Source organism: Panthera onca, chromosome A1 (genome assembly GCF_046562875.1).
Source record: "Panthera onca isolate mPanOnc1 chromosome A1, mPanOnc1 haplotype 2, whole genome shotgun sequence".
NCBI classification, from domain to species: domain Eukaryota; kingdom Metazoa; phylum Chordata; class Mammalia; order Carnivora; family Felidae; genus Panthera; species Panthera onca.
Genome location: NC_138339.1, coordinates 50,567,643 through 50,594,517, shown reverse-complemented (window position 1 = coordinate 50,594,517; position 26,875 = coordinate 50,567,643). Strand labels below are relative to the sequence as shown.

At 35.3% G+C, this 26,875-nt stretch overlaps 1 protein-coding gene across 1 annotated transcript in view; it reads left to right on the top strand.

The window, feature by feature from the left end:
- Positions 1 to 26,875, top strand: part of RNF145 (ring finger protein 145) — a 59,436-nt gene that overhangs the window by 19,377 nt on the left and 13,184 nt on the right. Inside the window, exons 4-7 of the mRNA XM_078446406.1 lie at positions 10,666 to 10,757; positions 17,880 to 18,115; positions 20,858 to 21,033; positions 24,346 to 24,486. Coding sequence (XP_078302532.1) covers positions 10,666 to 10,757; positions 17,880 to 18,115; positions 20,858 to 21,033; positions 24,346 to 24,486 — 645 coding nt within the window. The remainder of the gene's footprint in view (positions 1 to 10,665; positions 10,758 to 17,879; positions 18,116 to 20,857; positions 21,034 to 24,345; positions 24,487 to 26,875) is intronic.

Below are 26,875 nucleotides of genomic sequence, written 5' to 3'. Positions count from 1 at the left end.
CCCTTTGTTCATTTGTTTTCTTAAATTCCACATATGAATGAAATCATATGGTATCTGTCTTTCTCTGACTTATTTCACTTAGCATTATACTCTCTAGCTCCATCCATCTTGTTGCAAATGGCAAGACCATTCTTTTTTTTATAGCTGAATAATATTCCATTGTGTATGTATATACCACATCTTCTTTATCCATTCATCTGTGACACTTGGGCTGCTTCCATAATTTGGCTGTTGTGATGCTGCAGTAAACATAGGGGTGCATATATCCTTTAGAATTAGGGTTTTTGTATTCTTTGGGTAAATACCCAGTAGTGGGATTACTGGATTGTAGGGTAGGTCTATGTTTTTTTAATGTTTGTTTATTTTTGAGAGAGAGGGAAGGAGTGCAAGTGGGGGAGGGGTAGAGAGAGAGGGAGACACAGAATCTGAAGCAGGCTCCAGGCTCTGAGCTGTCAGCACAGAGTTCGATGCAGGGCTCAAACCTACACACACGAGATCATAACCTGAGCTGAAGTCAGAAGCTTGACCCACTGAGCCACCCAGGCGCCCCAAGGTAGTTCTATTTTTAACTTTTTTGGGGTTTTTTTGTTTGTTTGTTTGTTTGTTTGTTTGTTTGAAGAACTGATCTTTTTTTTTGTAATTTATGAAGAATTCTGTCCTAGATATCCAATTAGAGTATCAACTACAGGATCTTTCAGATTCATCAGTTGAAGTTTTACTTCAACTGAGTAAGATCCCAGTTGCCTAAAGTTTCTGAATTATGAACTACTTTTTTTTTTTTTTTTTTTTTTTAATTCTCAAGTTAGTTAACATACAGTGTAGTCTTGGCTTCAGGTGTAGAACCCAGTGATTCATTTTGTACATATGACACGCAGTGCTCATCCTAAAAAGTGTCCTCCTTAATGCCCGTCACCCATTTAACCCACTCCCGACACCCCTACCCCCATTAACCCTCAATTTGTTCTCTGTATTTGGGTCTCTTATGATTTGCCTCCCTTTGTTTTAATCCTATTTTTCCTCCCCTTCCCCTATGTTCATCTCAGATTCCACATATGAAAGAATTTCTCAGATTCCACATATGAAAGAAACCATATGACATCTGTCTTTCTCTGACTTATTTCGCTTAGCATATCCTCCACTTCCATCTCGTTGCAGATGGCAAGGTTTCATTCTTTTTCATCGCTGTGTATTATTCCATTGTATATATAAACCACATCTTTATCCATTCATCAATTGATGGAGATTTGAGCTTTTTCCATAATTTGGCTATTGTTGATAGCACTGCTGTAAACATTGGAGTGCATGTGCCCCTTCGAATCAGCATTTTTGTATCCTTTGGATAAATTCCTAGTAGTGCAATTGCTGGGTCATTTTGTGAACACTTGATGTTTCTTGTGTTTTTGATTTTAGACATTCTGACAGGTGTGAAGTGATACCTCACTGTAGTTTTGATTTGCATTTCCCTTCTGGTGAGTTATGTTGAGCATCTTTCCATTTGTCTGTTGGCCATCTGGATGTCTTCTTTGGAGAAATGACTATTCATGTCTTCTGCCCATTTTTTAATTGGATTATTTGTTTTTTGGGTGTAGTGCTTAGTGAATTTTAACTAACATTCTTGTGTCTTGTTTTTATTACGCAGCCATGTTTTATGAGCATTTTCCTGTGTGTCATTCTTTAAAAAAAGACTTTTCAAATCCGTATTATGATATAGCTATATAATGATAGCCTTTTAGGTTGATGTGATTTCTTTGATTAATCATCAAAATCCTAAAGTTGAAGGTAGAGCTATATTAGTTATAATTCTGGGTGAGAAAACAATGATACTACCCTTTCCCTCATGCTTTTTTGGTTTCCATGTGGTTTAGTGGTGTAGTGATGAAAGTCTGTAGCTCTATTTTTATATACCGTGTTGCCATCCAGGCTTTTTTAGAGATCAGAATTCTGTTATATAAAGATAAAGGTGACCATGACCATGTCAGGGGTAAAGGAAAGCCTTTTTCTGACCATTCTTCTGGTGGCAGTTTTAACTTTTGATTTTTAGTTTATGGGAATGTTTTCTTCTAATGTTTAGAGTTTGTTTTTATTATAAGATCAAACTTATTTAAAATAGTAAAAATAATTATAATAGAATTTTATAATAACACACATAAAATACAAAAACATTTCTTTTTTTTTTTTTTTTTTTTTTTTTTTTTCCGTTTTGATCCTTATCCCAGTCCTTTGGGATTTATAGAAGAAAAAATTGAAGTGGGTGAATAGCTGGGAAGGAACAGTCTCAGACTTTAATTTGAATGTAGGTTTTCTAATTGCTAGTTTAGTCCTCTTAGGGAGACAGCATGGTTAGTGGGAAGAAAATGAGTTTTAGAATCAGACTGTGTATGAACTAGTTCCCTACTTAGTAAATATATTACCTTGGCAAGTTGTTTCTTTGAACCTGTAAAGAAAGATAATGCCTATCTAATGGAGTTAGTTTTGATATTAAACTAACAAATTTCAAGAAATGAAATATTTTAGTATGTCTTTTCTTAGTATAATATTTATTTCATGGTGCTGTCTCACAAAAGGTTAGTAAAGATGTGTTATCCTTGATTAATTATTCATAATATGTCACATTTATAAATATTGAGGCTTAAACATATTACATTTATAAAATATTAAGGCTGAAGTTTTTAGTTTTAAAAAGCATAATTGTTCACATTTCATGTAGCAACTTTATAGCTATCCTTTTTTTTTTTTTAAGTAAGTTATTGAGATATAATCCACATACCTATTTAAGGGACACAGCTCAGTGGTTTTAGTACACTCACAGAATTTTACAGACCACACCACACTTTAGTTTAGAACATTTTTATCACTCCAAAAAGAAACCCCGTACCTGTCAGCAGTCACTAACCATTTTCCATTAATTCCCTTGCCCCCAGCCTAGGCAACTGTGAGTCTATTTTCTGTCTCTATGGATTGGCCTATTTTGGACATTTCATATAGACATATACAGTGTGCGGTACTTTGTGCCTGGCTTCTTTTAATTAGCATGTTTTCTTCCATGTTGTAGCAATTGTATCAGTATTTTGTCTGTCCAAATCGTATTCTGTTGTATGAATATTACCACATTTTGTTTATTCATCCATCAATTGATGGACACTTGGGTTCTTTCCACATTTTGGCTGTTACGAATAGTGCTGTGAACATTATGAGTAGGCTTTGTGGACATGCTTTTTTTTCTTGGGCATATACTTTGGGGTGGAATTGCATTTAACCTTTTGAGGAACTGCTATACTAATTTTCTGAAGTGTCTTCAGTATTTTACATTTCTACCAGTAGTGTGTAAGGGTTCTAGTTTCTCACATCCTTGCCAACACTTGTTGACATCTGTCATTTTTAGTATAGCCATCATAGTGAGTGTGAAGTGATTATTTCATTGTGGTCTTGATTTGTACTTCCCTGATGGCTAATGATATTGAGCATCTTTTCATGTGTTCATTAACCATTTGTAAATCTTTTAGAAAAGTATTTATTGGGATCCTTTGTTAATCATTTAACATTGTTATTATTTAACATTATTTAATCATTATTATTATTATTATTATTATTATGGAGTTGTAATACAACTCAGTTCTAGCTAGATACAACTCCTTTATACAATTATACAATTTACAAATATTTTTTACCATTCACTCTAGTCTGGTTATATCAGGCAAAGTGTAGTATGGTTCTACAAAGGAGAATCGATACTTGGATAATTTAAATAATTAACTTGGTACTTGAAAAACTGGCTATAGGATAAGTCATTTGGAAATATTAATTTCTTAAATTGAAAATTTCATAAGCTTTCAAAAAGCTGAGTTTCTATTTTCCCTTAAGACATGTATTTAAGAAATAATGAAGCTAATTATCCTTAAGTGAATAAAAACTTGTTTAGAGTATGTCTAGAATGGATATAGCTTTTAGTTCAGAGAAACTAAACTTTTGAAAATTCATGGCCATAGTTGGTATAGTATGAACATTTAATATTCTGTTTAAGCTTATTAGAATTTGATAAATTTCAAGTTCCTTAATTCTTAAAATTACTAAACTGTGCTTCTCATTTTGAGTGATGTAAGGAATGTATTTCCCAGTATCAATCCTACTTTAAAATTGAAACTATCCAGTGGATTATTTATCAGGTGTTAAGTTCTTTGTAGATTTTGGATACTAGCCCTTTATCCAGTATGTCATTTGCAAGTATCTTTTCCCATTCCGGCGGTGTCCTCTTAGTTTTGTTGATTGTTTCCTTTGCAGTGCAGCTTTTTATCTTGATGAGGTCCCAGTAGTTCATTTTTGCTTTTAATTCCCTTGCCTTTGGAGATGTGTCGAGTAAGAATTTGCTGCAGCTGAAGTCAAAGAGGTTGTTGCCTGCTTTCTCCTCTAGGGTTTTTTTTTTTTGTTTAAAAAAAATTTTTTTTTAATGTTCATTTAATTTTGAGAGAGAGCAGGAGTTGGGGAGGGGCAGAGAGAGAGGGAGGGAGACAGAATCCAAAGCAGGCTCCAGGCTCTGAGCTGTCAGCACAGAGCCCAACGCGGAGCTTCATCCCACAAACTGCAAGATCATGACCTGAGCCAAAGTCGGACGCTCAACCTACTGAGCCACCCAACCGCCCCTCTCCTCTAGGGTTTTGATGGTTTTCTGCCTCACATTTAGGTCTTTAATTAACATTTTGAGTTTATTTTTGTGTATGGTGTAAGAAGGTGGTTTAGTTTCATTCTTCTGCATGTTGCTGTCCAGTTCTCCCAGCACCATTTGTTAAAGAGACTGTCTTTTTTCCATTGGATAAAAAGACAACTGCTGGGTGTTGTATGTAAGCCAATTTGGCAATAAATTATATTCACACAAAAAAATAAATAAATAAAATTGAAACTATCCAGAACTACAGGGAAAAAAGAAAAACTATAACTGACATGACCATTCCTATGAGGGGTGTGGTCTTGGTTTACATCACAATTGTTTTTTTGTAAAAGTTTTAAACTCTAATATTCTTAAATTCTTTGTTTTATTGTTAGATTTATGAACTATCATATCAGTTTTGTGTATGTATAATTTAAATTAGAGCCCATGGGTTTCACAAGATTGAAAGCATACTCCTTTTCATCCTAGTCTTGGGTATGTAAGTGTTGTTTCAAATGTAAAACTTTCCCAAGAGTTATTTATGTGTGAAATGTAGATAATTAGCTCCCCATTTCATGAAAGCTTGTCTAATTTAAGGTTTCTGTATTTCAGGACTGTTAGCATTTTGGGCTAGGTCTTGATTTGCTGTGGGGGCAGTCTTGTGTATTACAGAATGCTAACTTGCCTCTCTCTGCTCACTATTTGTAGAGCACCACTCCCCAGCAGTGCTGAAACCAAAAAGCACCCCTAATTGCCAGTGTGATCTCCTGGGGAACAAAATTTTCCTCAGATGAGAACCACTGCTATTAGATAAAGGAATTGTTAAAATGAATTTTATCATTATATACTTAAAATTTAATTTTGACGGGAATAAAATTGACCCATTTCAGTATTTGATATGTTTTCTTCTTTTGAACATTATCAGATCCAGACACTAAATATTTGAGTAGGGGATCAGAAAGCACCTAAAGAGAGGGGCAGGGTGGCTGAGATGATTTAAATAATTAAGCCCCGAGTAAATGAACTATTATTATTCAATTACTAGTACATTTCTTAGGGTGTAGTAGGTACTCAGATCCAGGGGTTGGACATCTCAGTATCTGGGATCTCTTAAATTGAGCTCAGTGCCTTTTGTTTGCACATATTCCATAAGATAACTTCAAGGGCTCACAGCTTTATTCTCTGTAAAAGTAGATTAGGTTTCTTTGGAATTAAACCATTTGAAAGCTTTTAAGTGGCCAGAATGTACAGATTGTTCCTAGGTTGTTCAGGTTGCTTAAGAGATTGTTACAAGGTCAGTTGGTGAATTGGTAAGCTTCTAGGTTTTATTGTTGTTACTTATTCTTTATAACTTGTATGCTTCTCTTTATAGCAAGTATTTTCCTAAAGCAAGCTATCCTTGAGGCCCTTTACATGTATCTTATACACTCCTCAGACCCAAAGCAATTTCAGTCACTGGAGAATAGGCTATCATAGGGAACTAGAGAAGTAGATTTTCAAAGTGTTTAGTTTATTAGTGCTCAGGATTGATGTCAGTATTGCACAAATTGCACAAATGAAAAAAAGTTTAGGAAGGGAAAGATTTAATTCAGTTACAAGTAGATGACAGGGATTCTTGCTTCCTACCAACTTAATACATTTTACTGTTTAAATCTCCTAAATTGAAAAATCAAATACTGGGGGCGCCTGGCTGGCTCAGTCAGTGGAGTGTGCAACTCTTGATCTTAGGGTTTGTGAGTTTGAGCCCCAGGTTGTGTGTACAGATTACTTAAAAAAAAAAAAAAAGGTTTTTTTATTTATTTATTTATTTTGAGAGAGAGAGCATGTGTGTGCAAGCAGGGAGGGGCAGAGAGAGAGAGGGAGAGAGAGAATCCCAAGCAGGCTCCATGCCAACATGATTTCCCACGAACCATCAGACATGACCTGAGCTGAAATCAAGAGTCAGATGCTTAACCTACTGAGTCACCCAGGTGCCTCCCCACAAAAAGTAAATCTTAAAAAAAAACAAAAAACAAAACCATATACTGCTTTTGAACATTTCATCTGATTCAGTCTTTTTTTTTTAAGTTTTTTTTTTTTTTAATTAATTTATTTTGAGAAACAGAGAGGTAAGAGAGAGAATCCCAAGCAGGCTCTGCACTCTCAGCACTGGGCCTGATAGGGGGCTTGAACTTAGGAACTGTGAGATCACGACCTGAGCTGAAACCAAGAGTCAGATGCTTAACAGATCGAGCCACGCAGGTGCCCCTGATTCAATTGTAAAATACTCACTAAATTCTATTAAAAATTAGAATTTCATGGCTACTGAATCAGAGTAATTTTTGGACTAAAATGACTCATGGAATTTTGGATAATTCCTTCTCTGGATTCTTTTTATTTGGCTTTCTATCTTGTTTATTTATATTGTGAATGACCCACTTTGTTGAGAGACTAGTAATGAAGAGTTTACATTGTCAGCATGAGATGCTGGGAAGTTGTTCATAACTTGGAGATCTTTGTTCAGATACTGATCCATGTTAAAGTTCTCTTGGATAGTTTGGGGTGCAACAATGCCCAGATTCTTCTTTCAAAAGGGACAGCTCAGTAGTGGCTCCTTGGTGAGACCAGTAGTTTAGCCCTCACCAAAGCCACTGCCCTGGCTCTGGCAAGCCAAGCTCAGTGGGACCAAAGAGGGACTACAGACTTTCTGGGCCTGGCCGTCTTTCTTGAGGTGGGGCTTACTGATGAGTCAGCCAGACAGGAAAGATTGTGAAGGACCATCTTGAGAGACAGGAGTGGAGCAAAGGAGAAAGGGTCTGAGGTACCTCGAGAAGGTGTTAATTTCTGTGGTAGGATGATTGTTCCAGTAGCATTGAGGAGGGGCTGCAGCATTGAGGAGAGCTGTTCTTTTAGGGTTCTAGAGGAGAGCAGCCCAGAGAGCTAGTGGTAAGAAGCTGTTCAACACTGTGGTGTTGTCTTTAAGGCCTAACGGTTGATTATTCTTTTGGAAGACAGATCTCCCTTAGTCCCCTATAATTTCACTAAATCACAAAGTCACGAAATACGGAGAGTGAAAAAGAGAAAAAAAATCATTCTGTATTAAAAAATTTTTTTACATTTTTATTCATTTTTGAGAGAGAGACAGACAGACAGACAGCGGGAGCAGGGAGGGGCAGAGAGAGGAGACACAGAATCCAAAGCAGTCTCCAGGCCCTGAGCTGTCAGCACAGAGCCCAACGCGAGGCCCTGAATTCACAAACTGTGAGATCATGACCTGAGCTGAAGTCGGACACTTAACCGACTGAGCCACCCAGGCGCCCCTCATTCTATATTTTTATAGCATTTATCACAATTATAATTATTATTGTAATTGTAATTATATAATTGTAATTATTATTAGTATTAATCTAGTAATTGTAGGTCTCCCTGGTTTGTAAGCTTCATGCTAACAGGAATTGTTACTTTCCTGTCTACTGTAGTATTCCCAGAGGGTAGCAGTGTGCTAACAACATATTATGTATACGGTATATTTTTTGTGAGGCCAAAAAACATGGAGAAAGTTGATTTTCCTTACAGGTTTTGTTATGTAAAGTCAGAATTTAAGATTAGAGGCTCTAAAGAAGACAAAGAAGTGCTAAAAAATAAACTAAAGTAGGCTAGGAAATAATGCAAAACAATTAACAAATGTCTCGGCAATAAGAAATTCTAGAGTAATGGGTTTGCTGAATTATATATGAAACATCAGTAATATGATGACAGAAGCAAACAAGGGAGAGAAAACATGTCAGGGAGACCAACTCTGCAGTTTCCACCCCCCACGTTACTAGGAAAGATTTCCTGGGCACTGAACCCTTCGGGGACACCTTTTGGCTCTTCCTCTTGGGGATGGAATTCCTGTAGTCACCCCATTCCCTTTTTATTGAAGTGAAATTCACATAAAATTAACCTTTAAAGTGAACAGTTCATTGGCATATAGTACATTCATAATGTACAACCATCACCCCACGATAAAACCCAGTACATATTACGTCCTTTCCATTTTCCCTCCCCTCCCCTCCTCCTCAGCCCCTGGCAAGCATCAATCTGCTTTTTGTCTTTGTGGGTTTCCCCTCTTTTAACTGGATCTGTTGGAGAGGAATATGAGATGGCCACAAAGAAATTATTTGCCTTCAGAGGTCTTGGACTCAGAATTAGAGCTCTTTTAAATACGAATTTATTTGGGGGCACCTGGGTGACTCACACGGTTGGGCGACTGACTTAGGCTCAGGTCATGAGCTCATGGTATGTGGGTTCAAGCCCTGCATCAGGCTTTGTGCTGACAGCTCAGAGCCTGGAGCCTGCTTCAGATTCTGTGTCTCCCTCTCTCTCTACTCCTCACTTGCCTTGTGTTCTATTAAAAATAAATAAAGACTAAATAAACTTTTTTAAAGATAAATTTTTTTCTTTAATAGCATTTTCAAAGACTTCATAAATTTTAAGTGATATTTATATGTGTATTTTATTGTAAATTTCATAATTCTCTTAATTCTTCAGTTTTCTGTCCTAAAACTTTGTAAAATGTAGTAATTTTATGTTGGTGGTTATCTAGTAAGGTAGCATTCAGATATTTATATGTTATTTGCATGTGTAGCATTTGTACTTTTCACAGGGTTTTGAGCACTGACCTCTGGACTGAGTAATCCTTTGTTATAGGGCTGTCCTATGCACTGTAGATAGGATGTTGTGGCAGCATCTTGGCCTAGGTGCTCGGAGTACCCCCAACCTTTTTAAATTGTGACAGCTAAAAATGTCTTCAGACAGTGCAAAATGCCCCTTGGGGTCAAAATCACCCCTGGTTGGCCAGCACTGCATTAAAATCATTCGTCTTGAGAATTTCAGTAAAAAGAGACTATTAATATATTATTTGTTAGAAGTGGTCATCATAGAGTGATAGAGGAGAATTACTAAATCTCCCATGAATTTAGGTCCATTATTGATTTTTGTAAATTGTCCCCCAAACTGCTTCTGTTCATAAAACTTATTTTGGTTTTTTGACAGTATTCTCCTTTTGGATTATGTAAGGGTCATTTCTTGTTTGGCTATGCTACACTAAAGGAATTCAACTTGATTGCCTAATAGGAAGTAATTTCATGGAAAAAGTAAATATAGCTGTGGGTTTGTTCAGAAATACTGAAACATTCAGATTCTTTTAAATACAGTGGATAAAGCATTCAATAATTGAAGAAAAGGAGAATTTTTTACACAGTTTCCTTACGATGATGTCAAAAGAACTTAACAGTCTTCTAGTATTACTGTTTTAACTTGCTGATAAATTAAATTCTCCCTTTTTGTGCTTCTTGGCTGTGCACTGAAAGTTCTGTTTTCTCAGTGTAGAAAGACTTTTTTTTCTCTACTTATTTCTCAGTAATCACATGTCATTTAACATCATTTAAATTTTAAAAGGAATATTTGATGTGATTTAAAATTTGATTCAAAATAAATCTATAGCCTACTTTATTATAAGTCTAATTATAGATTCTTGATAGAGTTGAAAGTGACAATTTTTAAGGATTGTCCTGTGAGCCAGTTTTCTACTTAGTTTGTGATTTTACCTATAACTAAGAATAATTGGGGATAAAACTTTGGGGAAAGTAAGATAGGTGGGATGGTGGAAGAGAGCCAGAAGAGGGGAAATTTGATGTAATATTATTGGGTATTATCACTTAAGTAATAGGGTTGAGGGATGGTTTCTCAAATGTTTTTTTACTGGGAATAGTTATTTAACAAGGCCATGGGAAAAAAGAAAATCCCACCGAGTAGATTTTTGGCTGTCTTCTCTGCATAGTAAAATTCAGATGCAGTAAATTCTGATCCATGCGTGGAAGAAGGAAATGAAGACCATCCTTACCTAGTTTTTTATACCTAAAATTTTCCTTAATGTAGATGTGGAAAGAAGTGTTATTAACATAATATGCTTTTTATAAGAATACTGTGCTTTAGTTGCTTTTCTTTTCCATATGTGCTTGGTATGTATCTAATATGTTATTACCATTTTATTTATTTAGGGACTACGTCAGGAGTGAACTGGAGTCTGCCTATGAAGGACCCATGTATTTAGAACCTCTCTCCATGAATCGGTTTACCACAGCCTTAATAGGTAAGTATTAGAAAAGAATTGAAAGTGTAGGTGGAGACCAACCTTACTTATTATTTTTTTTACATGCTAATAATCATACGTAGCCTATAGTTGCTTGTGTTTTTTTAATGATATTTTAACGATTTAGAAGGTTAATTTTTAAATAAAGCTAATTATTATTTTATAAGATTAAAATTAAATATGTAATGTCTTTATTGTTATTGAGAGCCATCACTGTATTCAAAAGTAAATTGCCAGAAATGTCAAGAACTTGAGACACGATTGAAATACTTAGGTAGTAGAATGTTAAAAATAGGAGTGTTAGCTAAGACCCAAAAATAATATAGAGAGTCCCAAGTGATGTACTAGACCCTGCCTACCATGCCGGAATTATAGAAAAGGAAGTGAGAGAAAATCTATTTTATGACTTTTACACTCACCCATATAGAGGGTCTTGCAAAATTAAATGTTGGAGATTAAGGAGAATTTCTTTAGAGAGCTGTTTGCTCTGAAATACCTCCCCAACCATTCGCATTTAGAGAAGTCAGCAGAAGACCATTTGGAGAGTCACATGTCTTCTGTGGTTTAGGGGGGGATACTGTGAACTGACCCACACTTTGAAAGTCTAAAGCTGCACCATCCAAAATTAGCCACATATGGGGTACCTGGGTGGCTTAATCGGTTAAGTGTCCAACTCTTGATTTCAGCTCAGCTCATCATCTCATGGTTCGTGAGATTGAGCCCCACGTCAGGCTCTGTGCTGACAGTGTGGAGCCTGCTTGGGATTCTCTCTATCTCTGTACCTCCCTCACTCTTTCTCTCTCTCTCTCTCAAAATAAATAAGCAAACATTAAAAAAATAAAATTAAATGTAGCTATCGAGCTCTTGAAATGTGGCTAGTCCAAATTAAGATACACTATAAGTGTAAAACACACATACCTACTTTCTAAGACTTAGTACAAAAAAGGATGCAAAATGTCTTCTTTAAATGCAGATTGAATGTTTTTATATGATAATCTATGGGGTATGTTGTTATATAATATATATTTATTGTTAATATATATATGTATATATATATATATATATATGTATGAGTGAGTTGGCTTGCTGTGAGTTTTCTGACTATGGATATAGTGAAAATGTCTTTTGGGGTTCTTTTGTATCTTCTAATCTGGGTAGGCAAAGGATGTTAATTTCTTGTGAACTAGTTAAGGGCTCCAAGAGTCTATGGGATTTTTTTTTAGGTCTTTCTAAGAGGGACTTTAGAAGGATAAGACTCCAACAGGGATTGAACCTCCAAGAGTTCAGCAAAGAACCAGAAACAGCCAGAGGAAGGGTACATAACAAATACTAAGGGTGGGAGAGCCACCGTGATGGGAACAATCTGAGAAGAACCCATAAAAATGCTCAAGAGAAAAGAGGATAAGTTTTAAGTGTTCCAGCTTCAGGGAGCACCAACACCCAATCTCTGTAAGAGCATAGTCCAGTAAGAATTTCCTACTACCCACTCTCCTTCTTTCCTACATGCTTCAAGCCTAGGTAAGTCAGGAGGAGAGGGCAGTGGTGCTGGCAGAGAAAGAGGGCAAAGCCTGCCATAACTTCTTCATCCCCCTCACAGTTGCAGGTTTTCCATCTATAGTCCCATAGGAGGCCTGAGCTAACGTAAGGGAAAAGCCTGAACTAAATCAGTTTCAGAGTTTTAGTCATTGTTCAATTGGGACTGTGTAACCTAAGTTAGATTAGAAAAGTTATAGGATCTGGCTTAGGGGCAGGAGAACACTAAACTTCACAGAGTGGATTTTAAATAATTTTTTAATGTGTATTTTTTTTTTGAGAGAGAGAGAGTGAGTGAATGGGGAAAGGGCAGAGAGAAGGAGAGGAAATCCCAAGCAGGCTCCACGCTGTCAGCACAGAGCCCGATGCAGGGCTTGATCTCACCAACTGTGAGATCATGACCTGAGCTGAAACCAAGAGTCGGATGCTTGATAGACTGAGCCACCCAGGAGTCCCTTCACAGAGTGGATTTTAAAATCATTTTCCTTAGGATTTGCTTAATAACGTTCTCTTTTCCTTAGCTTACTTTATTATATAAGAATATAGTATGTATTACATATAACATACAAAATATGTGCTATGTTATTGGTAAGAATTCCAGTCAACAGTAGGCTGTAGGCTTTAAGTAGTTAATATTTGGAGAGTCAAAAGTTATGCAAGCATTTTCAACTCTGCATCGTTGAACAAATACATTGTTGAACAATGTTGAACATTGAACAGCCCTTGCATTGTGCAAGCGTCAAGTGTATTTGAAAGGTTATATTTGAAAGGTTAAAGAGCTCGTAAGGTATTTTTATTCCGTGATGGATGCAATATAGTACAAACTTGAAACATTTCCTTAAATTTTTGCCATCAGTAGCTATGATACTCTGTTTACTCAGCTAAGATTCAATTAATTGGAAATAAAATCCATAAACTGTTAAGCACTATATTTTCTTCCAATTTGGATTTTAAAGGTACTTTCTATTTTCTTCTGTTTCATTAATGAGCTTTTAATGAAAAACTGAGTAGTATTAATATGCCATCATTTCTTAGAGTTGCAGACTTCTGGGAGCTATTTCTAATAGTGGAATCCTGAAATCCAAAGATTACTTTGTGATTTTGATTTATTCAGAATTACCAATTGGAATAGGCACATCAATATAAACAACTTCCCGTTCTTTTGGAGCTATAGGAAAGATTTCCGCTCCTTCCTTTTTTCACCTAAATAGGAGAAGTGGTCTTCTGTTAAAGAGAATCGTAGCATATGAGTCATAGTCTTCTCTGAAAGAAAATGAAGTCTGCAACCCCAGAGTTGAGCACTGAATGTGTTGGCATAGATTTCGGGGAATTTTCAGAGTGTAGAGGAAGTTTATATCATGCTGAACGGGAAATTTAAATATTATAGCTGTGAGTACAGTGAAAATAAAATGTGTGAGAGTGAACATTCCTAATTATTCCTAGCATTAAAGCATTTCCTATGGGTACTTTCTTTTCGAGTTTTTGCTAATTTTTTAATCAAAGAAATACGCTTGTTTTTAAAAGTTGAGACCTACCAGTTTTATGACAAACACTGGCTCTCTTCTGTACCACTCTGTTCCACGTTCCTGTACCAGCTCCCCACAGGCCTCTCCTTTCTAGTCACAGCTGTGTTGGCCCTGCTACTTTCTCTCTTGGCCCTCTCTAGAAATCCTGTGAACTGGGTAATGTTCCTCCTACATTGACCCCCTAACTTTCTTACTGTTCTATTTTCCTTTTTTTCTCCCCTCTCTGTCTTCTGTTTAACTTTCTGAGATTTCCCAACTTTATCTTCCAGCCCTTTTATTGTACCTTTTTTTGTTGTATATTATTAATATCCATGAGCTTGTTTTCATTGAAGTTTCTTTTTACTGTGAGAGTCTTTTTTTTTATTTCTTAGGTATATCACTTATCTCTTTGAAGCTTTCTTTTATTCTTGAATTATCCATTTCCTCTGAGATCTTTTTTTCTGTTTTTTTTGGTGTTTGTCTTTCATGGGATAGTAGTGTTTCTTAAGCCTGGATTTGAATCCTGGTTATATTTGGTAAAGATTTATAAATACTGATTTCTAGGCCTCATCTGAGGCTGATTAAACCATAAATTTTATTTAAATATCTGGAGGTCCTTAGCTGATCATTTGTATTAAAGTGAGTTAAGTTGTTGATTAGAATCTCTTTAGGGCTTACCAACTGGTATGTTTCACAGTTGATGTTCAAGTGGGATTGGCTGTTTTTGAGTATTTGTATGTCTTTTCACTTGGACTTGGTCATTTTCCCCAAATAGGAATCTTTCTATTCCCTGTAGGGGAGGCTGATGTCAGTGACTAGAATGGGTAACAATAAACATGGCAGCATGTTTGGACATCTAGAAAGATTTCATTTCTCAGGGTGCAGACTTTTGTTTTAATCCCCTCTTTTCATTTGGGCATCTCCTCTCTGCTCGGGGCTGTGCATGGTCATGTCCAGGTGCCTGTTGCAGTCTCTCCTGTAAACCTCAGTCTTCCCCCCAGGGTGGGGAAAAGAGTAATGGCTTGGCTTAAAACCACAGTTCGTTGCCTCCTATCTCTTTGTTTTCTGTGCCCTAAAATGTTGTTCTCATATCTCACTTGGTGGCCACTCCTCCTGTTTTGTTTTGCTTTTATTTATTTTTTTTTAGTATTGTGGGTTTTCCTCCTTTTATACATTTATGAATATTTTTCACATTATTTAGATATCAGTTCTTTAAAGGCTAAAATTAATATTTGTGGGAGAAAATACCACATTATAACATGGTAGATTGTTAATAAATGTTTTTAGCTTTGTGTAAAAATGGTTGCCATTTTTGTATTCTTGTAACAGTAATACAGATTGAACACAAAACAAAAATCTCAAAGTATTGTTTTGCCCTTCATTGGCAAGAAGGAAGAGAATTTGACTATATGATTCTTAATCTGGAAGATAACATGTTCAAGAATTTTCATAAAATTTTAATAAGAGCAATGAGAGGAGACTTGTCCAGTCAGTGAAATGGGACAGTGGACAGTGTGGTACTGTCATCAGAGTAGAGTGTTGAAAAAAAAAAAATAGCAATTTCTAGGGTGCCTGGGTAGCTCAGTAAGCTAAACATCCAACTCTTGGTTTCAGCTCAGGTCGTGATCTCATGGTTCCTGAGATTGAGCCCTGCATTGGACTCCCTGCTGTCAGCCTGGAACCTGCTTGGGATTCTTTCTTTTTCTCCTCCTCCTCCTCCTCTTCCTCCTCTTCTTCTTCCTCCTCCTCTTCCTCCTCCACCTCCTCCCTCCTCTCTCTCTCTCTCTCTCTCTCTCTCTCTCTCTCTCTCTCTCTCTCTCATTTTTCTGCACTTCCCCCTCACGTGTGCTCACTCACTCTCAAATTTAAAAAAAATAGCAAGTTCTGACACAGACTCAAATATACAAAAAATTTTAAGGTATACTAGAATGGCATTTCAAAGTAATAAGAAAAGAATTGGATGATTCCAGTAGCTAGTTTTGAGACAACTGATTAAAACATCTGGAAAAACACACTTAGATCTTTTTTTGTTGTTGTATATTTTTAATATCCAGGAACTTTTTTCATTGAATTCTTTTTATTATGACAGTCTTTTTTTATTTCATAGATATATCATTTATCTCTTTGAAGCTTTCTTTTATTCCTTGAATTATCCATTTCCTCTGAGATCTTTTTTGTTTGTTTTGGTTTTTGTCTTTCATGGGACAGTAGTGTTTCTTAAGCTTGAATCACCTGGTTATATTAAGTGAAGATTTGTAAGTACTGAAATTCTAAAATAAATTATTCTAAAATAAATTCCAAATGTATTAATTTTTAAATTAAAGAATAATAAAAGAAAACGTAGGTGGGGCACCTGGTTGGCTTAGTAGGTTAAGCATCCGACTTTGGCCATGAGGCCATGATCTCATGGTTCGTGAGTTCGAGCCCTATATCAGGCTCTGCAGACAGCTTGGAGCCTGGAGCCTACTTTATATCCCTCTCTCTCTGCCCTTCCCCGCTCACACTCTGTCTCTCTCCCAAAAATAAATAAACATTAAAAAAAATTTTTTTTTTAAATGTAGGTGATTACTTGTATAATCTTAAGTAGGAGAACCCATGTGATTAACCATGGCACCAAAGGTAGAAACCATGAAGGAAAAGGTTTGATAGGTTTGGCTATTTACAGTAAAAACTTCTGTAAGAGAAAAATTATTAAAATATTCAAATAATACATTGGGAAAATATAGTCATGTGACAAAGGAAATTAATATCTTAGCCAAAACATAGAAGGCTACATTCCCCAGTAGAAATGGCCAAAGAATGTAAACAAGCATTTCACCAAATAATTGCAAATTATTTTTATGTACTTATTTGTAATTGGTAATCAACAAAATGCAATATTTAGAAAATCTTAGGAAATATTCCTTCTTTAAATTATTTTTACTGTTGGCAAGTCAGTAGAAAAATGCACACCCTGTACCCTGGGTGTTTTGTTTCTGTAGGGCCGTCTGATTGTATGTGTCAAAGTCTTAAAGGTTTCTTCTGACTCAGTAATTACACTTTTAGGAATTTAGTCTAAGAAGATATTAGGAAATGTGCTCCAAGTATATGAGGATGTCATAAGCGATAAACATCAGGCTTATTCATAACAAAGCATTTTATAATTATGAACTATTTGAAAACAGCCAAATGCTAATACTGTTTCATACACATTCAGTGTAATATACCATACAACTAAAAAAAAAAAAAGTGTATATGTTTATTGGTATGGGGAGAGCTACATGGATTATATGTATTAACTGAAAAAACTGTAGTGTGTACACTGTAATCTCATTTATATAATAAAACATTTGTATATTCACTTGCATAGAATAAATCTGAAAACAGTATGAATAGCTAATTTTTGTTGAGCACTTACTAGGTTTCAGACACAATGCTTAGACTCTCTATGCAGTGCTTTAATTAATGGGCCAAAGATACTGGACTATAAGAAATTGAGTTTTCCCTTTTTATTTCTCTGTATTTTCTAACTTTTCTATAATGATCATGCCTAATCATCTGAGAAGAATTTGTTGCTTAAACAAAGTTTTACTCTCATTATTGAGTCCTTTGGGAAGGCTTGCATGATCCTGTAAATGTAATTAAAGCTTGAAAATCTCAATGAATTTTGTCGCATCATGATCTTAGAGAAGTAACTGTATCTCTTGGATTTTATGCTTTTACCTATCAACCAGAACAATTAAATATTGATGGACCTTTGTGAAAAGAGCTATATGTAAACAGTAGTACTTGAATTATTATAATACTGAGCTAGACATTTAAAAAAACGTTTTTTGTATTATATATGTCATCTGAAATGTGATGAAGACTAGTGGATATTTGTACTGCTTTTTTCAGATCAGTACCTAGGGAATTGATGCTCAGAATTGACAGGACATATGAATATGTAATTATGGTCATATGAGGTAAAAATTTGATTTAGACTGTTACCTAGGAGATCTTAATTAGACTTTTTCAAAAGCTGTGTCATCATCCTTATTGGCATTATCTTTTGCTTTTGTTTTGTGAATACCAAATCTTAAATGCATTCTCCTCCCCATTCTAGGTCAGTTGGTGGTGTGTACTTTATGTTCCTGTGTCATGAAAACGAAGCAGATTTGGCTGTTTTCAGCTCACATGCTTCCCCTGCTAGCACGACTCTGCCTTGTTCCTCTGGAGACCATTGTTATCATCAACAAATTTGCTATGATTTTTACTGGATTGGAAGTTCTCTATTTTCTTGGGTCTAATCTTTTAGTACCTTATAACCTTGCTAAGTCTGCATACAGAGAATTGGTTCAGGTAAGACTGACAACCACACACAGGTAGATAAAATTCTGCATAAATACTAGTTATATTAAAGGTTTAGCTCCTTGTTATTTCAGTCATGGTTATGGTAACATTCTGTTGGACAGTTTTTAAATAGCAACCTAATTAGGAACATGTAAGATTTTTTATTATGAAGTGTTGTATAGAGAGGCAGTAAAGGGATTCTGTGGAAGCAGAGTGTCTGGGTTTTTACTCTGGCACTGTTGTTTACTAGCTGTGTAACCTGGGGATAGTCACTTAAGTTGGTTTATCCATAAAATGGAGCTAATAATAACAGTTGTACCTAACTCATAGGGTTGCTCTGAGATTTAAGTGAGTTTGGTGCCAGGCAGACAGTATTCTGTATGTGTTGAGTATTATAACAAAGACCAAAGTAATACAGAATTGAAAATCAAGGGGTCAAATCCTGGTTTTTCTCCTGGTTATAGTCCTGTGCCTACAGTTATTTCCCCCTAAGTTTGCTTAATTTATGTAAACTGAGAAGTTAAGTTGCTTATACTATGATGGATTTTGCTTAGATATACTGATGTTGCCAACATGATGTGCTTCTGCCTTATCCTACTTTTTTTAACCTTTGCTCTAAAACAGATTATTCCCAGACAGAAACAATAGATATTTATCTATTTCCATTTGCCTTAATTGATAAGTTTCAGTATGTAAAATAGATACTAAAACTGACATTGATATATAAAAACAAAATGTTAAAATGGACATTCTTTACTACCTTTCGACTGTATGTATGTGACCTTAAGGTACAGGATGCTCTCAGATTGACCAAACTGAAACTGCTAAGTGAAGTGGGTTTTGTTGTTGTTGTTGTCGTCGTCGTCGTAGCCCCAGGGACAGATTTCCCGGAAAAATTTACCTCTACTCTTAGCTTTAGCCTGATTCTGCCTTCTTTGTTCATCTTACGTAATGATTAACTTGGGCAGTTTTCCTAAAAGTAGGTCTTTCAGAGAAGAGGAAGTTATTTTCACACTCCGTGAAGAGCTATTTCATGAGGAAGCATTGTACTTCCATTCAGAGTAAGAATGACTAGTGTTTTTCTTTGAATTCAGTCTTGTGGAGCTATCCTAGTTTGTAGGAAAACAGTAGACAGGCAGTAAACATTAATTGGATGCTGTTTTATCATCATAAGGACAGAGCCCTCATTTTTCAATGTCATGTTTACCTTCTTGGTTACCATAAGATTCATGCATCACTAGATGTTGTAGTTGAAAATAAATTATAGGTTATAAAATTCACAACCTGGAAAGAATTGGATAGGCAAGAAATGGAAACTATCAGGCTTTTTAGTCATGTTTCTTGAATGGAAAGGAGGAAAAATACTCTCTACCTCTCAATGATCATTTGCTGCTAATAATTATTTTGCACGTAGTTGGACAATTTGCTTTTTCTTTCAATATTTTCTAGTAGGGGAAAAATAGAAGTTAATCTTGACTAGATTTTAGAAAAAGCATTTGAGTTACAAATGGAATTTATCGTTTTTTTATTACTAAAAGTATTTTTTATAATTTTTAAAAAAATGTTTATTGTTGAGAGAGAGAGAGAGACAGAGTGTGGCGGGGGGAGGGGCAGAGAAAGCGAGACACAGAATCTAAAGCAAGCTCCAGGGTCTGAGCTGTCAGCCTCAGAGAGGCTGTGAACTGTGAGATCATGACCTGAGCTGAAGTTGGATCCGTAACCGATTGAGCCACCTAGGTGCCTCCAGGTGAAAATAATTTAAATTTAGAATAACTTGCAAGTCAGTGTATTTTAACTTAATGCTTAAAAGATCTTTACCTATCTAGAGATAGGTATTAATTAGAAATCAGAATAACTTGAAGTCAGTGTATTTTAAGATATTTGTAGTTTATTGAAGCATTCTGGTATCACACTGAGAGTTTCAGCAAGACCATTTGGCTCTGTAGGTTATAGTTTATAGCCTGCCTTGGAGAACCCTGTTGTGTTACCAGGGTCTGGTCCCTGGCATAGTAACTCTAGAAACTTGGTTACATTGTGCTCTTCGGCTGAATCAGATTATGAAAATTGATTCTTCCTAATCAATCTCATAAGAGATTATTTTACAAACTAGAAAGCTAATTTACTTATTAGTAGATTAATAAACTTTTTTTACATGTACCTTTTTTCTTGGTGTTAATGCACTTGGCAAACCAAATAAATTGAGAAATGTTTGAAAAATGCATAGGAGGAACAAGGGGAATTGATTTATCTGGGGAAAAAAGACTTGCTAACTGTCTTCTCTCTCCAGTAAACTCCAGTGATTATTCTGTCTTCATCAAACTGTTTCACCTATAAAATTTCCTGACTAAATCCTGAAAAAGTCTTCCTTTCATATTGCCTGTTTTTCTAGCCACTCAAGCACTATTGTATCATTTAAGGTAGTCCTGATTGATCATTATGATTTACAGATGAGTCAGTTTACAACCTGCCTTTGATGTAATTTTACTCTGAAAGTGACTTTACTCTGAACCATAAGGGGAATTTATGGTGGTCATTTGATGAGTGTGTGTCGTGTTAACAATAATGAAAACTCCGTGAATTTTGAAAAATGTGGTACTTAGTAACTGTATAGAGAAAACTTTAAAGGAATTTATCTGAAACAACCTTACAGTGAAAAAAAGCTATTTTATTTTTCTCTTTATTACTCTTTTATGTTTAAATGTGTTTGTTGAAGTGATACAAGATGTTTTCCTATCTTATTTTCTTACTCAGGTAGTAGAGGTATATGGCCTTCTAGCCTTGGGAATGTCCCTGTGGAATCAACTCGTAGTCCCTGTACTTTTCATGGTTTTCTGGCTCGTCTTATTTGCTCTTCAGATTTACTCCTATTTCAGTACTCGAGATCAGCCTGCATCACGTGAGAGGCTTCTTTTCCTTTTCCTGACAAGGTAATTAATGAGAACATGTGATACTGTACATAACCTTAGGAAGAGAAAACATTGATCTAGGAGTAGTAAGTTTTGCAAATTAACTTTTCCCAGTTATATTAGAGTACCCCATATTTAATTGAGATAGGATTTTCGTTCAGTGGATGCCTATGTCTGGCAGTGCAGGGAAGGTGCTAATGTAATAATGGTATATTTGGTTTCGTCAAATGATTTGTGAAAAGGTACATAGCAAATTTTAAAAATATTTTTTCAGAGGCCCCTGGTTGGCTCAGTTGGTTAAGTATCTGACTTCAGCTCAGGTCATGATCTCACAGTTCGTGAGTTTGAGGCCTGCACCGGACTCTGTGCAGACAGCTCAGAGCCTGGAGCCTGATTCTGATTCTGTGCCTCCCTCTCCCTCTCTCTCTCTGCCCCTCCCCCGTTGGTACTCAGTCTCTCTCTCTCTCTCTCTCTCTCTCTCTCTCTCTCAAAAATAAACATTTAAAAATATAATAAAAATATTTTTTCAATTTCAAGGTAAATTTTATTGGTTGGGTAAATAAAACATATGTTACTAAAAGTAATTATCATTTACTGAGTATTTAATATATGCCAACCACACTACTAAACACTTTTCTTCACACTTAATCTTTACAGCAACCCTGAGAGATAGGTGCCTCTATTATCATTATCATTTTAATAGCTCAGGAGACTGTGCCAAGAGTAACTTGCCCCAGGTGACACTGGTAAAAAAAACAAAGACAGTGCTGATCTCAAATCCCATCTGAGTTCAAACCCTATGACTTCCTCTTGCACTATGCCATATTATTTCATTTTTAAGTTTTTTTATTTTGAGAAAGCAAGAAAGTACAAGTGAGGGAGGGACAGAGAGAGGGAGAGAGAGAGAGAATCTGCACGTCAGCACAGAGCTCAACATGGGGCTCAAACCCACAAACCATGAGATCATGACCTGAACCAAAGCCGGATGCTTAACTGACTGAGCCACCCAGGCACCCCTATGCCATGTTATTTTTAATGTTTTGCTTCATTATTCAGATACAGTCAAATAATTGGTGAAATAAGTATATCCTAATACTTTTCTATTTGCCCCAAAGAAATTCTAAGACTTAGTTTTTAAGATTTAGATTTTTTTAAAAAATGGTCTTAAGTCATCAGAGTCCTTTTTCTACTAAAGTATCTTTTTTGTGAGCTTATGCTAGATCTGTATTTGTTATTTTTCCACTCTTGAATTTGAATCTCAGGCCCCCAATCTAGCACATGGGTTTGTGTGTGTGTGTCTGTGTACACACACACACACACACACACACACACACACACACACACACTATCTTCATTCCCTGGTACATAAAGGCAAGACCGAAACTCTGTCCTTCAGGAAGGTACATATAAGCAGATCAAAGGGTTTTTTGGTATTTTTATTTAATTTGGTTTTTTAATTTACATCCAAGTTAGCATATAGTACAACAATGATTTCAGGAGTAGATTCCTTAATGCCCCTTACTCATTTAGCCCATCCCACCTCCCACAACCCTTCCAGCAACCCTCTGTTTGTTCTCTATATTTGAGTCTCTTATGTTTTGTCCCCCTCCCTGTTTTTATATTATTTTTGCTTCCCTTCCCTTATGTCCATCTGTTTTGTAGCTTAAAGTCCTCATATCAATGAAGTCAGATGATATTTGTCTTTCTCTGACTTAATTCACCTAGCATAATACCCTCTAGTTCCATCCACATAGTTGGAAATGGCAAGATTTCATTCTTTTTGATTGCTGAGTAATACTCCGTTGTATATATATACCACATCTTCTTTATCCATTCGTCCATTGGTGGACATTTGGTCTCTTTCCATACTTTGGCTCTTGTTGATAGTGTAAGCAAATAAAAATTTAAAATTTTTCATTAATAGAGCCATTGTTTCTCGGCCAACCAAATGATGGAGCACTGTGCACTAAGTGGTATAGGGAAAATGTTACACAGAATTAAATATCAATAAAAATGTCATAGGACATACCTATTTTAGTAAATAAGTAGAATAAATTTATTGGCACTGAGTCTGATTTTGTACTTTAATTATTTATTTATTTATTTTTAAATGTTTATTTTTGAGAGAGAGAGCATGAGGAAGGGAGGGGCAGAGAAAGAGAGGGAGACACAGAATCCGAAGCAGGCTCCAGTCTCTGGAGCCCCATGTAGGTCTCGAACCCACAAACTGGGAGATCATGACCTGAGCCGAAGTCAGATGCTTAACCAACTGAGCCACCCAGGTGCCCCTGATTTTGTACTTTCTGAAAATAACAGCTTTAATTGATAATTAGCTTCTATAAACATGCAATAAATTGATACCAAATACATTTTGATAGCCAACTCATTATTAATGAAGTTTCACTGCTATTGGTATTTATGTAATTACTATGGAAGTTTTATGCAGAATTTTAAGATGATCCAAAAGGTAATTCAATTTAAGGAGAAAAATAGAATTCTGTGGTTAGGATAATAACCTAAGCATGGGACTCGGATTGGTTGTGTTTTAAACCAGATTATCATCCATTAGAAAGCACAATCCAATGAAGTGTAGCATGGTGTAATAGGCTTAATAAATCAATAAACTATGAATGAATTTGGACTTATTTAAAAAGTAAGAAAGTAATACTGAGATTTTATTTTTTATTTTTTTATTAAAAAAATTTTGTAATGTTGATTTCTATTTGAGAGAGAGAGAGAGACAGAGCACAAGTGGGGGAGGGGTAGAAAGACGAGACAGAATCTGAAGCAGTCTTCAGGCTCTGAGCTGTCAGCATAGAGCCCAGTGCGGGGTTTGAACCCACGAACTCCGAGATCATGACCTGAGCTGAAGTTGAACACATAACAGCTACCCAGGAGCCCCTAATACTGAGATTTTAGATGACGTTTAGATGTCTTGCCCAAGTAATTTTTCTCTCTATTCCTTTTTTATACATACATACATACATACATACATACATACATAATTGTATGTTTCTTAAGGTTTGAACAAAATTTTAAGCTCTTACTGCATTTGAAAGAGATGATAGATAAATAAAAATAGACTTGTTTCAGATATGGTTCTATATACTGAATATTTGCCAAAGAGATTTTTAAAAAGTGTAGGTTAGGATAATAATAAGAATGGATTTAAATTATTAGTGGAGTGGTTAGGTGATTTTACCTTAAATTTTGGTTTGGGTGTTTTAATTGATAAGGATCAGAACAAGCTTGGTGGTTATTTGAAGGCTTAAGATGGTTTTATTTCCAGGGGAAAACGTTTATCTATCAATACCCCCACCCGCTCTTTTCTAGTATTGCTGAATGCTGCAGCACTCCTTACTCACTTCTGGGCTTGGTCTTCACGGTTTCTTTTGTTGCCTTGGGTGTTCTGACACTCTGCAAGTTTTACTTGCAAGGTTATCGAGCTTTCATGAATGATCCTGCCATGAATAGGTAAGTTCTTGACTATGAATATCTCTAGAAATTTAAATATTATATATAACTTGAAGAAGTAATGATGAATTTCAGAGGAAATGGTATTTTGAAGGTTTGTGTTTTTTTTTGTTTTTTTGTTTTTTTGTTTTTTTTTTTTTGAATGGTTGAAACTATTTGGATTAAAAATACTATGAAAAATATAATACATATGAATTTCCATATGTAAAAGATGGATTTTTATTGTTTGTACTTACCAGTATATACTGGACACTTTCCTAGAGTTAAGAGATTTAAAAAAATTTTTTTTAATGTTTATTTATTTTTGAAAGAGAGAGCATGCATGAGCAGGGGAGGGACAAGAGAGAAAGGGAGACACAGAATCCGAAGCAGGTTCCAGGCTTTGAGCTGTCAGCACAGAGCCGGACATGGGGCTCAAACTCACGAACTTTGAGATCATGACCTGAGCCGAAGTCAGATGCTTAATTGACTGAGCCACCCAGGAGCCCCAGAGTTTAAGAGATTTTTAATAGCTTGTTTTTTTCCATTTGAAGTTAAGTGTAGCCATGTTAAAATCAAATTTCTGTATTTGATACTTGCTTAATTTTTTATGGTTGGACATAAATTTGATACTGATTGAAGTTTCAAAGGATGCATTAATGATAATCCAAGAATAGTTAATCTAGTTGTTATTAAATCAGTAAGATCAGATATTGGGAAACCCTGTTTTTGGAACTTGTCATAATTTCTGTTATCTTAATGTAAGAATTTTTAATGGTTTCATTTATATAAATTTAAAGAATCTTTTCTTAAAGTCTTTAAATCTTTATGGAATATTTCAGAATTAGTAGATGGTGAGTACCTTGTAAATGGAAGAAATAAATTTTTTTTCTTGATGTACATTTTAGTTTTTTTATGAGAAAAGAGAAAAACTTCTACCTTATAAGCTTCCTGCCAGTCCCAGCTAACACTTTTGTAATGGAAAAAAGAAGGGGGGGGAGGGCAAGAAAGAAAAATAATTCATGTATAAGCTTACCAAATTAATATCATTCAGAAAATACCAAATGGGAAGTGACAACTCTTCCTTCCCCTGCTTGCCATTTCCTTTCCTCAAAGGTAACAGCTATAGATCGTTATTTTAAATTTTCTTATGGGGAAAAATGCATATATATATTTTGTTGTTGTTGTTCATTTCCACATACTGTAAACAGTTCTGCACCTTATTTTTTCTTTTAAATAGTTTTTGGATAATTTGTTTTTTTATGTCAACAGAGACATCCTCATTTTTTTTGATTAAAGGATAGTATTCTAAAATATAAATGTATTTTTTTTTGCTATTAAAAATTGTGCTATGAGTATCTTTGTATATGTCTCTCTTTTTTTAACTCTTAATTAGGAAAATTTCAAATTAACAAAGTTTAGAGAATAGTAAAATGAACCTCCATATACTTGTCACCCATCTCCAATAATATGGCCTATCTTCTATCATGCATGCCCTTATCAACTTCACTTATTCTGTCCCCTCCATAACTCCTGGCTGCATTTGTTTGGCACAAATCTCAGATATGATACCATTTTACCCACAAGTATTTCAGTCTCATATGAAAAAACATAACAACAATAAAATATTCATTCCCAGTAAGAGAAGAATTCCTTGACCTCAAATTCCCAGTTGGTGTTCATATTTTCCTGATCTTTTTTTTAAAACATTTTATTTGCTCAGCTTCAGATCCAAATAAGGCCCATATTGCAGTTGGTTAATATCTTTTAAGTCTCTTTTAATGTTTAGGTCCTTGCTGTCTCTCTGTATTTTTTCCCCCTCTCATTTTATTTGTTGAAGACACTAGATTGTTCTACTTAATTTTTCAGAATCTGGATTTTGCCAGTTATATTCCCATGATGTCACATAACATGTTTTATTATTCACTGTGTTTTCTCTTACATACAAATTTTTTGTAGTACATCCATAGGGTAAATTATTACCAGTAAGATTATTGAGTTAAATTGTGTATATATTTTAAATTTATTAACAAATTTTTCTCCAGAAAGGTTTTACATGTTTTATGTCAACATTAGTGTTCCCATTTTTTCTCAGATTCCTTGTCAGTGCTTGGATCATCAGACTTTGAAATATTTGCTAATTTGTGATTTTGAAAATTGGACTTAATTCTTTGTTCATTTATTTGTGAGAGTTATTTATAAATCAAGTCAATAGGATAAGAAAAGATCTCTAAGGATTTTGTATATATTTTCCATATGGCAATTGATTTTCAAAAAAGTCTGTATTTATGTCTTCAGGTTCTGATGGTCTGCTTAAAGAGACCTTTCCTACTTCAAGATTATGAAGACATTCACCCATGATTTTATCTTTTATAGTCAGGAAAAAGCTCATGATACAAATATGTGTAAT